This window comes from Pezoporus wallicus, unplaced genomic scaffold (assembly GCF_028554395.1).
Source record: "Pezoporus wallicus isolate ANWC-B61680 ecotype Strahan unplaced genomic scaffold, APGP_CSIRO_Pwel_v1 contig_5863, whole genome shotgun sequence".
Taxonomy (NCBI): domain Eukaryota; kingdom Metazoa; phylum Chordata; class Aves; order Psittaciformes; family Psittacidae; genus Pezoporus; species Pezoporus wallicus.
Window position 1 is genome coordinate 1025284 of NW_026635152.1, and position 14724 is coordinate 1040007.

Sequence of the window (14724 nt, forward strand, 5' to 3'; positions counted from 1 at the left end):
GTGGGATGGGTTGAGGTTCCCCTACCCCACATCCTTGTGCTAAGTGACTTGCTCAGGGCCACGCACACAAATGGGGTAAGGTTTCCAGTTTGGGTGACTATAAAGTCCATTTAGATAAGAGAAATAATACAGAAGAGACTTTCTTTTCTCTTATAATGCTGATGCAGAGACGTTGGCTGGTTAAATCCATGTAAAACAGACAAGTGGGTGCAGCGCATCAGCTTGTCTAGTTCTCTGAAAGCCTGGGTTACGTCTGGAGTTGTCAGCGTGGCTGAGGGAGGCGAGTGCAGACACACAGACTGTATGAATAGCTCCACAATTAGGATAGTAAAGCAGGGGAACGTCACTCAATTCAGGGAAATTCCCCTGATTTGCTGGAGACGGGATTCGGCCTCTTTGTGAGGAGCTGCTGCTGTCTGGGTGTAAAAGAATCCCTGGTTTTGCAGAACCTTCCCAAGGCGGCAGCAGGAATAACAACTTAGAAACCCCGTTGCACTTGAGCTGTTCTCTGCCCAGCCTCAGTTTCTGCACATTGAGGAAGGATCAGCACGGGGCAAATCGTTTTCTGGATTCAACCTCCCCTTCTATGGCAGATCTGCCCTTACGAAAGGCTAAAACCCTGCAGATGACACTGAACACCCTCATCCGGAGCCTCCTGTCCCGCTGGCTGCACACGGGAAACCCATGTGTGCAAGGGCTCTTTGCAGCAGGGAGGGAAGGGTTCCTGATTTTGCCATAGAGATAGGAATTAATGTCCAATGTTGGGATGTGGCTGGGGCTTGGGAAAATAGAGTTTTGTTTCAAGATGAAGAGGGGTGCTGGGAGGAGCACCCCCCTCACCCCCCAGGGCTGATCCCACTCTGTTTCTGTGCCACCTGCTGCTCCTGGCACCTTGTGAAGCTAATATAACATGGGTTAGCCCTACCAGGTCCCCACATCCCCCTGGATGGCTGGGAATTAGACTTAGAACTGATTTTCTTGGGTATTTAGTGTGGTCCCTGCCCTCCTATCTCATCTTGGGTTGTCGTCCCTGGGGCAATTGTCATTGGCACCAGGAGCTCCTCGACCACTGCGGATGAGAATAGAGCTATTTTCCATTACTCTGGAATGGAGGCAATCACTGGAACATCGATCGTGTTTGCTGGGTGCCAGGCACCTTGCAGGACTTGTTGCTGCCCTGATGCTCTTCGTAGGGCCATGGGGAAATGGCAGAGGTATCCAAGCAGATGTATCTCCCTTGTGCCCTAACAGGGTTTGATCCATAGATTGGATATGCTAAGTCTGTAGGAGCTTGGCCATCTTCTTCCTTGGGGGTGGGAGATTCCTCCTTAGGAAGGGAGGTTGGTAAATGCAAAGTGATAGAAAAATACTGCTCTTTACATCTGCACCCCAGCCAAGAGCAGAGCAGTGTGGTCCCTGTGAACCCAAACCTACCCCATCTCCTTCCCCAAAGCTGCATGGAGCTGGTGGTTCTCCATCCCCCAGATCTCCCCGAGCAGATCCAGGCTATTACCAAGAATATGGTATGGATCAGTAAAGCAGCATCACGTATCCAGGGATATGATTATTTCCCAGTGGTTGAAATCTAGGTCTCTTGCTTGGGAGGAGGGAGGCGAGGGGAGGAGGGGGGGGAAGACGCTCATATTAATCTTATGAATATTCATGGAGAAGCTCTGCTGCCTTTGGGGGTTGACTCCTGGAGTCTGGGGGCCGTAGGTGAGAGGTGCCAGCAGCGGCGCAGAGCGGAGCGGCTGCTTGTGCATTCGCCGCATGCCTGACTGCAGAGCCAATTGTAAGTTGGTGCCTTTTTCTCTTCTCCCCCCTCTCCTTCCACCCTTTCCCCTTCCTGCCCTGCTTTAATACAGCCCGGCCATAAACTGTGCAAATGGAGGGGGTCGTGGTTGAGTCACAAACATGACCTTGTCCTCGAGGTGCCACCCGAAATCCAACCCCCCCCCAACTGCAGGCACGGCTCCTGCCTGCAGTGCTCTGTGCAGGCAGGGCGGAAACCGAGGGTCTTAGGGCAAATCTTCACCTCCTCCATGCCCTCCCCTCCCAAAACCCAAATTTGCATGAATTAACCCCAAAGATGCCTGGGGGAGAGGGGGGTGTGGTTGCCAGAAAGCATGTAATGGGGAGAAAGCAGGGGGAACTGAGTGCTGGGATATGTGATGTCAACACAGATAATGCCATAACTGTCTCCGATAAGCACCAAGCATCCCCGTTTGGATTTGGACTGGGAAGGAAGGAGCCTGGACCTCATGGCAAATAAAACTCAACATGTTAAAAAGAAAAGTAAATCTCTGTGCTGTTAAACAAAGCTGTGGTGTTTTGGGAAGGGGGAAAGGGGAGAAGAGAGCGTATGGGCAGGAGGAAAAACTGCTTTGAGCAAAAAAATAATTGAAGGTGGGTTGATTTGGGGTGAAATGGGGGTTTGTGGCTGCCAGAGATGCAGCAGCAGAAAGATGGGGTTTGTGGTGCTTTACTGTGATGCTCAGAGGAGCCAGGGAAGGTCAAATCCAGCTGAACTCCTGAGCGAGTGGCTGGGGAGCAAGTGGTGGGGAGAAAATGCAGGAAAAGGAGAAAAACTGGGACAAATGCAGCCTCCTGTGCTGTGGGCCTGGCAGAAAAGGGTTAAGCGAAGCGGTTGGATGCTGCAAGCCTTGTCAGGGTTGTACTATTTTTTCTAGTGCATAAGGAGAAGGGAGAGGAGGGTTGCACGGAAAAGGGAAATTTCCAAGGAAAGAGGGATCTGCGACAGTATCTGCACCTCGGGTGATGAAGAGAGGATCCAACAGGCATAAATGGCCTGGAGACGGCTGAAATCTTTGCCGAGGAGGTTGGGACCACGGGGTTATTTTCCACCTGCCTCCCCTACCCGGTTCTGTAATCCTGGCTCAAAGTAGACAAGTCGAGTTGGAGCTGAAGAAGGGAGGTTAGAGGATTTTTTGGTTTATTTTTATTTTGGGAGGGAAAAAAAGAATCAAGGAGAAAAATGAGAGATTGATTGGACCTCTCTGGGTTGAGCATCTCCACGGTGTAAGGCAACGCAGGGCTGTGGGAATGGGTGCTCCTTAGGAGCAGGGATGGAGATGACCCGGCACCCACCGGCGACCGGAGCCTCAACATCCCCATGAGAAATTCTTGGAGTCGAATCCCCACGGGGTGGGTCAAATTGGGGGTTTGGCTTTGGGGAGGATGGGGATGCAGGTTGTGTGGGTACCACGGTCAGGCCCACGATGCTCAGGGCTCATTGGAGGCATCTGGGGGGGGGGCAGGTGGCTTCGGTGGGGACACACAGGGATCGGTGGAGGGTTCAGTGCTGCGGATGAAGCCGGAGCCTCCTGAATCACCCAGGAACGCGACGCAATGGCGTGGGAGCTGCGCCCAGTGGGTACCACCGACTCCTGGGTGCCTGGTGATGGTGGGAACACACCGGGGCTTTGAAGGGATGGGGGCTGCGTCGTTACCCCCCCCCTCCTCTGCCTGGCACCGGTTTCCAGGGGCAGCCCGGCCCCGCTGCACGCCGCGGCGCTGAGGGCGAGCGCAGGGAGACAGGGCTTTGGTTTTTTCCGCCTTGCCGCTAGCGCGCTCTCGCCCTCCTCTCGTGTTGCAGTGCGGGTTGGCCAGGCAGCGGGATGCCTGGAGGAGCCAGGGCTTTGCAGATGCTCCTTTCAAGCCCCCAGCAGCTCGTTACCTTCTCGGTGTTTTTTCCAGGCGATGCCACACCTCCCGAGGACACTGGGGACATCGGGGTTTGCTGAGCTTAGCATCTTCTTACCGTCGTACCGGAGGCATCAGACAGACGCTCATCTGCCCTGAAGTGCAGATCTGCAACAGCTACCGAGAAGACTCTGTCTCTCTGTCTCTCTGTCTCTCTTTTCTCTCCCTCTCCAGTCCAAACCATTACAAGACCTGACTTCCACCATCTGGGAATCTAACCCCTTTTATGTCCCTTCTCCTTTTTTCTACGATGACTCACCATTATTTTTAACTTTGAAGAGAGAGGAAATTATGGGGATCTTGGAAGCCTGTATTTCTCTCTAGGATTTCCCCAGGGTCAGATAATCGGTGTTACTAAAGAGACACTAAGATTTGGCTTCTCCAGGTAATGTGATTTGTTTTCTGTGTGCCATGGTGGTTTGCAGAGGATGACAGGAGCCGGGACACCAGCGGTTGAGGAGGGGGCCTGCAGTGGCCCGCGGGGCAGCCGCGGAGCTTGCCCGGTTGGCTGCAGGCAGGGAGGGCAGCATGTCGCCTCGATTTATGGCAAGAGGATTGGGAAGGTGTCGAACTTAAACCCGGAGCTAGAGGTTTCCTAGAGGGGCAGATTGCCTGAGATTGCACGGTTAAATGTTAACCCTTAGCTGCATGCGTGGGAATGAGCAATGAGCTGAGCCTGGTTTGCCTCTACCTGGCACCCCGCGGGGTCCCCTCACCACTTTAGGGCTGGATGGGGTTATTTTTCTCCCTTCTTTGCTCTTCTCTTCCCCCTCTTTTCTTTATTTTTTAAGTGGAATTTTTATTCTTAGTCCTGGTTTGCCAATGCCAGGTTTTCCACACTGGGTTTGAATAGGTGACAGCTCCTCAGGTGTTTCCTCTCTTCCACCTAATGGGTTGAGACAGGAGTTTCTGAACTCTGTCCCAAAGAAAGCAACTTACACCCCCTGCAAGGAAGGGGATAGACATGCTAGTGAAGAGAGCTGCTGTCCTCCCCCCAACTTTATCTCATCTCTCTCTTTCTCAGCAGGGGCAATTTTCTTTCCTTTTCTTTTTTATTTTCTCTCTTGTTTTGTTCTCTCATCCCTTCGCCTTTTCATGAGACACTTCCAAACCTACGTACCTGTCCTTCCGCAGGATAGTAGCCCTGCCCTGAACCCGATCCCACCACCGGGCACTGGGAAGTGTTTAGCATAAGGATTTCTTTTAAACCCCAATATGACAGTTGCTACTGGAGATCCTGCAGATGAAGCTGCAGCTCTTCCCGGTCACCCGCAGGACACGTATAACCCTGAGACCGACCATGAATGCTGCGAGAGGGTGGTCATTAATATCTCAGGGCTGCGCTTTGAGACACAGCTCAAGACATTAGCCCAGTTTCCAGAGACCTTACTAGGGGATCCTAAAAAGAGAATGAGGTATTTCGACCCGCTCCGGAATGAATACTTCTTTGACCGGAACAGACCCAGCTTCGATGCCATCTTGTACTATTACCAGTCTGGTGGGAGGTTGCGGAGGCCAGTTAACGTGCCCTTAGATATCTTCTCAGAAGAGATTCGTTTCTATGAACTGGGGGAAGAAGCAATGGAGATGTTTCGGGAGGATGAAGGTTACATCAAAGAAGAGGAGAGGCCGTTGCCTGAGAATGAGTTTCAGAGACAAGTGTGGTTGCTCTTTGAGTACCCCGAGAGCTCAGGCCCTGCCAGGATTATAGCGATTGTCTCCGTCATGGTGATTTTAATCTCCATTGTCAGCTTTTGCCTGGAAACGTTGCCCATTTTTCGGGATGAGAACGAAGACATGCACGGCAGCGGGCTGAGCCACCCCCCCTACTCCAACAGCAGCATGGGGTACCAGCAGTCCACCTCTTTCACAGACCCCTTCTTCATCGTGGAAACACTTTGCATCATCTGGTTCTCCTTTGAGTTCTTGGTGAGGTTTTTCGCCTGCCCCAGCAAGGCTGGGTTTTTTACCAACATTATGAACATTATAGACATCGTAGCCATCATTCCCTATTTCATCACCTTAGGGACAGAGATGGCCGAGAAGCCGGAGGATGGTCAGCAAGGCCAGCAGGCCATGTCCTTGGCCATCCTTCGAGTCATCCGCTTGGTGCGGGTCTTCAGGATCTTCAAACTCTCCCGGCACTCCAAGGGGCTGCAGATCCTGGGGCAGACTCTCAAGGCCAGCATGCGGGAGCTGGGCCTCTTGATATTTTTCCTCTTCATTGGCGTCATCCTCTTCTCCAGCGCCGTCTACTTTGCCGAGGCCGACGAGAGCGAGTCCCAGTTCCCGAGCATCCCCGATGCCTTCTGGTGGGCTGTGGTTTCCATGACGACTGTTGGCTACGGAGACATGGTCCCCACGACCATCGGGGGGAAAATAGTGGGTTCCTTGTGTGCCATCGCTGGCGTATTAACGATTGCCTTACCAGTGCCCGTCATAGTGTCTAACTTCAATTACTTCTACCACCGGGAGACGGAGGGAGAGGAGCAGGCTCAATATTTGCAAGTAACCAGCTGCCCAAAGATCCCCTCTTCCCCTGACCTAAAGAAAAGCAGAAGTGCCTCTACTATTAGTAAGTCTGATTATATGGAGATTCAGGAAGGCGTAAATAATAGCAATGAGGATTTTAGGGAGGAGAACTTGAAGACAGCCAATTGCACCCTAGCTAACACAAACTATGTGAATATCACCAAAATGCTAACCGATGTCTAGTGGCTAAAATCTAGTAACCTATTTAAAGCTGAAGTGGAACAATTGCAGATATTGAGTGCTGCTCTGCATTGTAGTTACTACAGTATTTTCTACGGTGTATATTTGGTTCTGCATGGGAAGCAATAGCTGTGTAAGTGACTTTTAACCTTTGATTTCCACACCCAATAAGCGTTCGTGCAAAAAAACAACCCCAACAACAAACCATTTTGTTTCCCTTCTCCCATCCCAGGTGGGTTTCCAAAGATACGGAGTGGTTGAGCAATGGGATGGGCATGTGGGGGGGAAACTCCAGACCATCCCGGGGTACCATGAACGCCGCTCCCTGTCCCATGCAGCTGGGTAAGAGCCAGCTTCCAGGCATGGGGAACGGCTGGGAAAGGTCAGGCAGAGCTTAATGAAGAGAAGATGCAGTCGTGTGTCCGAATTGCTGGAAGTCTCAGGTTTCCGCCCTGGGAATGCCAAGTGCGAACTCATCACCCAGGCTCGTGTTTCATAACTGAGAATGCTGCATGCTGCAATAGTTGGAGCCACTGCAGTATGCCAGTGTGAGGCCCAGGGGAGGGATAATTAGTATGAAGGCACATTATTTATTAAGTCTTACATTTTCTATGCCAGGCATCGGGAGGGACGAGTAAATAAATCAAGCGCTTGGATTGAATTAACCTCTTTAGATGCCACTTCCATCACCAGTATTTCCAGGATCACCAAAGACACCTCCACTGACACATTGAAAATGAGTTGGAAGAAGCATCATTTTTTTGATATCTATATATATAAAAACAGGAGCAACTATGCTGTGGCCTATAACATATTTATACTGCAGTGAAATCTAACCAGTAATACAGTACAGCTGCATGGATATTCGTTGCATGAATCTGAATATTTAATACACACACAAATATCTATTTTCTTAGTAGACTATACAGTATTCATGTTTATAGTGTTTATAGATTCTCCGGTGGCTCGAAGGAGATTCATGGGAGTTAAAAACTCTCCATTAGATTTAAAACCTGGATGGGGAAGGCATGTGCTGACAACAGTTTGATAGATAACAAGGCAAAGCCTGAGTGTCTGAGCAGCCAGACACAAGGGCCAACTAACGCAAGAGAGGGAAGGTGAGCTGAAAGTTAAACACCTGCACTCATTATAGGCCACATAATTAGTCGTTAATCTTGGTGTCAGGAGCAGAAACCCACAGTGGATCAGAGAGGGCACGAGGAGCAGGTGGAAAAGCAGGTATTGGCTTTCCTGACTTGTTTGGTCAGCAGTTTTCAGCCTTTCCCCATATAATCAGTGTGTGTGTGTATAGATATTTAGAGAGTGACTATAGGGCCAAATCCTCAGCAAATGTGAGTGCTTGGAGCATTGGGACCTTCCCAGTTCAGGAATGCTGGGATGGTGGGACATGGGCTGGGAGCAGGATGACCTGCCCCATGGCACCCACGGGCAGGGTGTGTTTTGGGCTGGAAAATTCCTTTGCAATCATGTAGAACCTCAGGGCTGGTGTTTTATTCCTTTATGGTGGAGAGGGCACGTGCTAAGGGTGGGCTGGATCTGAGCTGGTACCTCTGAGCCTCTGCTTTGCCTTCTTCCAGGGTTTTTAGGAGGGGTGAGTCAAGGTGCAGAGACCCTGAGGCTGTCTCTGCTTCTTCTTCGTCCTGGTCTTCCTTGGAGTAGGTGGAAGGTGTTTGTCCAGGAAGATCTCATCTGCTTTCCCCATCCCTGTCTGCCCTTCTTTGTGTTTCCCCCCACTGCTGACAACCCCCAGGGATGTGTGCCCTGTTCTTCTGCCACGTCAGGAGAGAGGGATGCAGACCACATCCAAGGTCATGGTCAAGCAAAGCCTTCCTCAAGGGGCATGGGATGGGGTTTAGCAGCCTGTTGAGTTGGGGTGAATTTGTGCTGAACTGGGTCACGGTCAGGGCTGTAGTGCTGTGAAGTACGGGCACAGGGAAAGCGTGCAGAGGGAGTTTCAATCAGCCCCATCCTGAGCTCAGAGAGGAAACCCATGCTAATAACAATAAACCAAACGGTGCTAGTGTATTCTACAGCAATGGCTCCAAATGCTGCTCGGGGGCTGGATCCATCCCTTGTGCTGATGTGGCTCCACTTGGGCAGGTGGAATCACTCCTCATTTTTATTTGATTGATCGATTGATTCACACCAGGCTATAATTAATACCAAGTGTCCACTTAGTGCACGAGAGTCCTGGCTTCTGCTTGGTGCAGAGGACCAGCAGCATCAGCGTGTTGGGTCTCAAAGGTGCTCAGCACCACGCAGCATGGGACCCTCAGCCTGTCTTTAATTACATCTCGTTACATTAGGATCCCTCTCCTCCCTCTTCACTGCTGCACCTCAGAAATGGGAGTCTCTGAAGCCTGTTAACACCTTAAAACACAAAAAGAAGCAATGCAACCAAAAGCAATAAATCTCTGCTCCTGAAGCTCATCAAATGGGATGGGGCTGGCATGAGTCGCTGCCTCAGGCACAATTCCCAGGGCAGCTGGCCAGCCTCCATTGATTCAGCTCGTGGTGGGACCATAGGGATATGATTTTGCACAGGGAAGCTGCCTGATGCATCAGGATTCTGCCTTCCCACCCTTGGGTGCTCTTAGCACCGGGTGATCCCATCCCTGGGGTGTGGGAAAGCACCAAGGCCAAGGGCTGGTTGCTGCAGGGTTTTTGGGAGGCTGCTGACACTCAATGGGACTTTGCATGGGTTGTTTAATGCCTTAGGCTTTGGGTGATTTGGGGGGAGCTGTTGTGGTTCAGTAAGGAGGAAGATGATGGGGTTTTGAGGAGGCGTTGGTTCGGCTATGGTGTCCATGTGGGCTTTCCCAGGCTGGGCAGGAAGGAAAGTGGGTGTGTGAGCAGGATGGGGCACATCCAACCCACTCACCAAGCCGGGAGGTCCTGGCTGCTTTGGGAATCCCCAGAGCCGCATTGCAGGGATGAACGGGCCCAAAGAGCGAGAAGCCACGTTCCTCCTGGAACAGGAGCGTGGGCAGCCCCTTCCTTAGGATGGATCCTGCACCTCTTGCATAGGCCCAGGCAGATGTTCCTGGGGAAAATGAGCCCTGGTGGGAGAACATCGCTGGTCTGTCCTTGGGGAAACAGGAAGACACCCGGACAAGTGCTCGGATGTTTGGGTTGGGGCAAGAAAGGTCCATGGAGGCTGTGGCTGGAGGCAATCCATGAGGCTGCACGAAGCAGAGGGGTCCAGCCTCTCTCCTGCACAGACAAATGGTTTCCCTATAGCTTTTAATGGGATTTGTGCCTGCAGGTCGGAGCTCTAGTGCTATTTCTAGCTTTGCTTCTGACTCACTGATGTGATCTTGAACCAGTTTCTCAGGAGGCTGTGGGTTTTCTTTTTCTCTTTTATTTCTTTTTTCCTTAGGAATTTGGTTTGGGAGATTCTGGGACTGTTTCTGCAGAGATGCTGAGCCTCCAAAACTCCCCTTGACTCTGAAAGGGTGCAAAAATGTGCTGCAGAGCAGCTCAGCCTGAGGATGCTAAATTAAGGACTGGGGAAGGCGAGGGTCCCACCATCTGTGTTAGATTGCATCAGGCCACTTAACGTAGGTGTCTGGTTCCTTTCCTCCTCCCATGGAGATATTTGCCTCTCTCCAGGGGTGAGATGGAGGAGAGGATCCCTCTGGTCTGTGGAGGTGCTCCTGGCTTGGCACCCAGAGAAGACCCTGTATTTTAGCTTTATCTTTTGTGGCATGGTTTTGGAGAGATGGAAAACGGTAATAATAGTGCAGGTTGTCTTCTAACACCCAAGCACGTGCCCAAGCCTGCAAGCAACCCATCAGCCCTTTAATATGTCCCAAATCTCTGCTAAGGGCAATGGGCTGAGGCTCATCTACCAGCTGGACACCACCAAGTGATTAGGGGAAAATTGCCTATATGGGCCAATGTGTTTTATGGGGAAACCTGATCTCTGCAGTGATGTTCTGTGTCAAAGTCCTGCAGATCTGAACACTGAGCTATAGGAAGCAGAGGATCTCTAGATTGTTGTTATGAGAGCGTAGCACGTGGGTGTATAAATATGGGCATATTTGTGCATAAATACACAGAAGGAGAGCAAAAGAGAGAGGAGGAGGAGGTATTTCAGGAAGGGACTTGCTTTGTTATCAGATAATTGCTGGGTCAGCCCTTGAAATTGCTACCAAAGTCTTTACCAGAGCTAGCAATACACCTAGGGATGGCTCCAAGCAAAGGAGATCTGGATCTGGCCTCGGAAGTGGAGCATCCTGAGAACTGGTGGCATTGGCTCCGTTCATCCCTCTGCAGACTGGCATCTTCTGCAGCATCTCTGCTCTTGATCCTGAATCCCCAGCTTGGGCCTGTCGTGACTGTTTCTGTGATGTGCAGGGAAAGCCAAGCAGAAGTTGATGGGGTTTAGCTGAATTCAAGCGCTGCTCTGCTCTGGGTTTTCAGGGTTTATTTCTGTAGTGTTTGTATTTTAAGTCCCTTGAACCATGCCGGCTTTTGGTCCCAGGGTGGTGGCAACTCCCTGTTTTGAAACTGGAGTGGGTTTATTTCAAGATCTGCATCCATGGGGGTGTCCCAAGGGTTTCTTCAGTCAGTGGGAGCTGGTCAGCATGCTGCTAGGGTGAAAGGGGCTGAGGGGTGAGGAAAGAAGAGGTCAGACCCAAATTATTTTGTTTTGCACCCAAAATAAGGCTATGGCTCTGTCCCTGCACCCCTGGCAGCATTTGACCTCCTTCACACTGAGCTCATCCCTTGGTCCCTTTGACTGGGGACCAGGTGCTGTCCCCTGCCAGGGGTCCTGAGTGGGAACAATGGTTGCCCCCATGCACCAGCCACTGTTCTGTCCCTGGCCGAAGCACTGCCCTTCTCCACCCTTGGTCTCTCCATGAGGTTACTGCATTTGGCTGCTCAAATTTCGTGCCCCCTTCTCTGAAATGGGTGCTCTGACCCTGCTGCATCCATCACGGGGGAGAGGAACCAGCCTCCAGCATTGTAAATCACCCCTGAGAGCACAGCACTCATTTTTACCTGGGAACAAGATCCCCCAGCCCAGTTGTGTGTGTTGAGAGATAAATCCCTTATCCATGTTTTTTTCTTCAGAAGAGGGATGGTTTGGCTTGTAGGAGCTGCTGGACATCATGTAACCACACAAGGTCCATACGCATGGACCCTCATGGGGACTCTGTCTCCTCCCCAGCCCTGCCTGGTTGTCCTGAGGTTGGGATTGGTATTTTGGGGTTTGTTTCTTTGATTTTGACTTTTATTTTCAATCTTCTGCTGCCTCTAAGACTGTAAATTACCCTTTTGCACTTGCTCCCTCATTGCTTGAGACTTCACTCTTGTCCTCCAATGTCACCCACCGAAGCACAAGGGATAAAAATGGGTATTGGATCAACCCTGTACGCGGTGCCTAATTTGAGTGAATCGATAGCAAGAGGAAATCCAAGAAGGACTCATCCTAAGGATGCTGGAGCTGAACCTTTTGTTTCCATGGTTACAAGAGAAATGGGACCAGGAATGGAGAGAGGCCTATAAACTGTTAAAGAAGGACTCGTGGGAATTATTTCAAGTCATTTAACCATGCGTTTGCTAGACAAAAACTTTAGACACCAGCTGTATCTGAATTGCACAGTGTGTATAGACATTACTGCTCTTATTGACAGCGTGGGGGTGTCTGGGGGTCAGGTGGATAACAGGGTGAGAGGCACCCGAGTCAATAAGGCTGACCATTGTATATAGGTATACAGATCTGTGTACATACATAGCCCAACTGAGCATTTGCTGTCTGGTTTCTCATGAGTGTATATAATTTATTCTTCACAGAGTATCACGATTTTTGTAAATATCGGCACTAATTAAGAGGAAATAAATATGTATATTATTGAGGAGTGATTTGGGTATCGGTTCTGGGGAGGAGGACGGGAAGGGGAAAGACAAACAGCCAGATTTTTGCTAGTCTGGGTGGTTTTTTTTCTGCACGTCTAAACCTTCTGTCAGAAAAGAAACAGCCTGAAGAGGGGAAAAATCAGTTGGTGCTCCACCATCAACCAGTCCACAGGGAATGCTGGAAGGGGAAACCCCCTGTGGGGAGCTGATGGATCTTGGTGATGGGCACCAGCAAGGATGGAATCACTGCATGGAGTGTATGGGATCCAGCAGCAATGCAGGTGGAGGGGAAGAGGCTGGAGCCAGGATCAAGCCCACGTTCCCCATCATTCTCCACTCCACCAACTTAGGTATTGACCATGACAGAGAAGCTGTGGCTGTCCCATCCCTGGCAGTGCTCAAGGCCAGGTTGGACACAGGGGCTTGGAGCAAGCTGCTCTAGTGGAAGGGGTCCCTGCCTGTGGCAGGGGTTGGAGCTGGAGGAGCTTTAAGGTCCCTTCCAACACAAACCAGTCTGGGATTCTATGTCCATGCAAGTAACAGGGAACGTGGGGTGCTGGTGGGTAAACCTGCAGGTACCCAATGGGTCTTATTTTGAAGCTGCTGATTCCTCTTGGAAGAGGGAGAAGCAAGCAAGCAAGGATGGTGCTAGTAGCACGTCCTCTGTGGTGTTACAAGCCTTGTGTCCCCAGAGATGTCTCTGGGAGGATGGAGAATGGGGCAAGGAATGGGGACGGATTCCATGGGATGGTTTGGGAAACGCAGAGGAATGGTTTGGTTGCTCCACCCCTTAGGAGAATCACAGCAGTGTTTTCTCTTGCTGTTTCGTCTTCACCATTCCTACAGGTGTCTTGAAGCAGCAAAGGGCAGGGAAGACGTTGGGGGCACTTGGTACTTGTGTTTTGGGGTTTGCTTATTTGCTTGGTGGCTCTCACAGGCAACACCACTGCTCTGCACTCCCGTTCTTGCTGGGGTAGCTCTGTGCTCATGGGATGGAGAGTGAAATGTCAGGAGACAAGATCCTTTTCCTATGGCATGGGCTGGTCCTGCTCGGCTCTGGGAAGTGGCCCTACCTTCTAATCCAAGGGTTAGCACAGCAGTGCTAAAGCTCCATCTGAGCCACCCCCAAATCCCTCCTATTGCTAATGGAGGAGCCCCTGGTGTGGGCTTAGAGCCTGAGTCGTTGGGTTTGAGTGTTTCTAAGGCCAGGGGATGTAATTTCCCATTCAGTGCCTCAGTTTCCCCATCTGTAAGACATCCTGCTGAGCTCTTTCCAGAAGCCCTAGCAAACTGCAAAGCTTAGCTCCATACTGGGACAGCAAAAATGCATAAACAAGTGTCTGAACCCATGGATGAATGTTGCTGGGGGGAGAAGAGGTATTTAAGAGCAGCCAATTCTGAACATTTAAGTACAGAAAGCCATTGGAGTGCACAAAAAGTAACATAAGTGTTTATGAGCAATGCATCCTGAGTGAAATGTCACTGTGTTTGCTATAATGCTGAGTGGAAGCAATCCCCAAACTAGGCCATTTTATGTTCCTCAGCCCCATTTCCAAGCCCAGGAGAAGCTCCATCCGGCTCCAGCAGATGCCAAACCTTTCCCTTATCTGTATCCTGTAGGCTTGCGGCCTCATAAATACCTAAACACAAAGTGGTAAAAGGAGTTTGCAGACTCGTCTGCTCTGCACAGGCTCTCTGAAGAGCTGGCAGGAGGAGACTGCGAGGCAGCTACAGTAATGATTTTAAATTGCCAGTCTATCAGCGTGCTGCACCATCCGGCCGTGCTTGGAGGATGCGGGAGATGCCATCAGGGGTGTTGCATCCTCCTGCCAGCCGAGCTGCTTCTGCTTTTACACCGTTCAAAGAGACAAAGAGAGGGCTGGAAGAATGACACCATCCAGCACAGAGACCTCCCTGTGCTCGAGCAGCCCTTCCAGCCCCACCATCGGCAGCTCCCAGCCTGTGATCCCAACTGCAGCGAGCGGCTGGTCCCTGCTGAGCGCAGCCTTGGCTGGCTACGCCTCTGCTAAATGACCTACTTTCCTCCACTTTCTTTGCTGAGTGTTGCCTCTGCCAGGCAGAACCCCATGAAAACCCTCATGGATTTGCTCCAGAGCTCATAAATTAAAGAGACCTCCAAGGTGCAGCGATGTTCTTTGTCACGAGGAGCACCACGCCACACACCTTTGCAAAAGCTCCTCACCCTGCTGAAGGGCTCAAAGCCCTCAAAATCCAGCTCGTTTACATCAAGGAAGGAAGAGATGCAAGTGCCAAGAGAGCCCTACCTCTATTAATTGTCCTGGAAAGTTCAGGATGCTCAGACCCCATTACAGCCCATTGCCTGTGCTCCGGGGACGAGTGGGAATTTTTTAGTCTTCCTGACTGTTAGCGAGTCCGCTTCCA

General features: G+C 51.0%; 1 protein-coding gene across 6 annotated transcripts; it reads left to right on the forward strand.

The window, feature by feature from the left end:
* The first annotated feature begins 1634 nt into the window (after positions 1 to 1634).
* Positions 1635 to 7345, forward strand: KCNA2 (potassium voltage-gated channel subfamily A member 2). 6 transcript variants are annotated; one of them, XM_057404613.1, is made up of 3 exons: positions 1635 to 1792; positions 3718 to 4108; positions 4748 to 7345. In XM_057404613.1, the coding sequence occupies exon 3, from the start codon at positions 4939 to 4941 to the stop codon at positions 6436 to 6438; it is 1500 nt and encodes a 499-aa protein (XP_057260596.1). In that variant the 5' UTR covers positions 1635 to 1792; positions 3718 to 4108; positions 4748 to 4938; the 3' UTR covers positions 6439 to 7345. The 6 variants fall into 6 exon arrangements, with proteins under 6 accessions (XP_057260596.1, XP_057260634.1, XP_057260588.1 ...); XM_057404651.1 differs by lacking the exon at positions 1635 to 1792 and adding an exon at positions 2550 to 2935 and having other exon boundaries at positions 4858 to 7345; XM_057404605.1 differs by lacking the exon at positions 1635 to 1792 and adding an exon at positions 2553 to 2935.
* The last annotated feature ends 7379 nt before the right edge of the window (positions 7346 to 14724 follow it).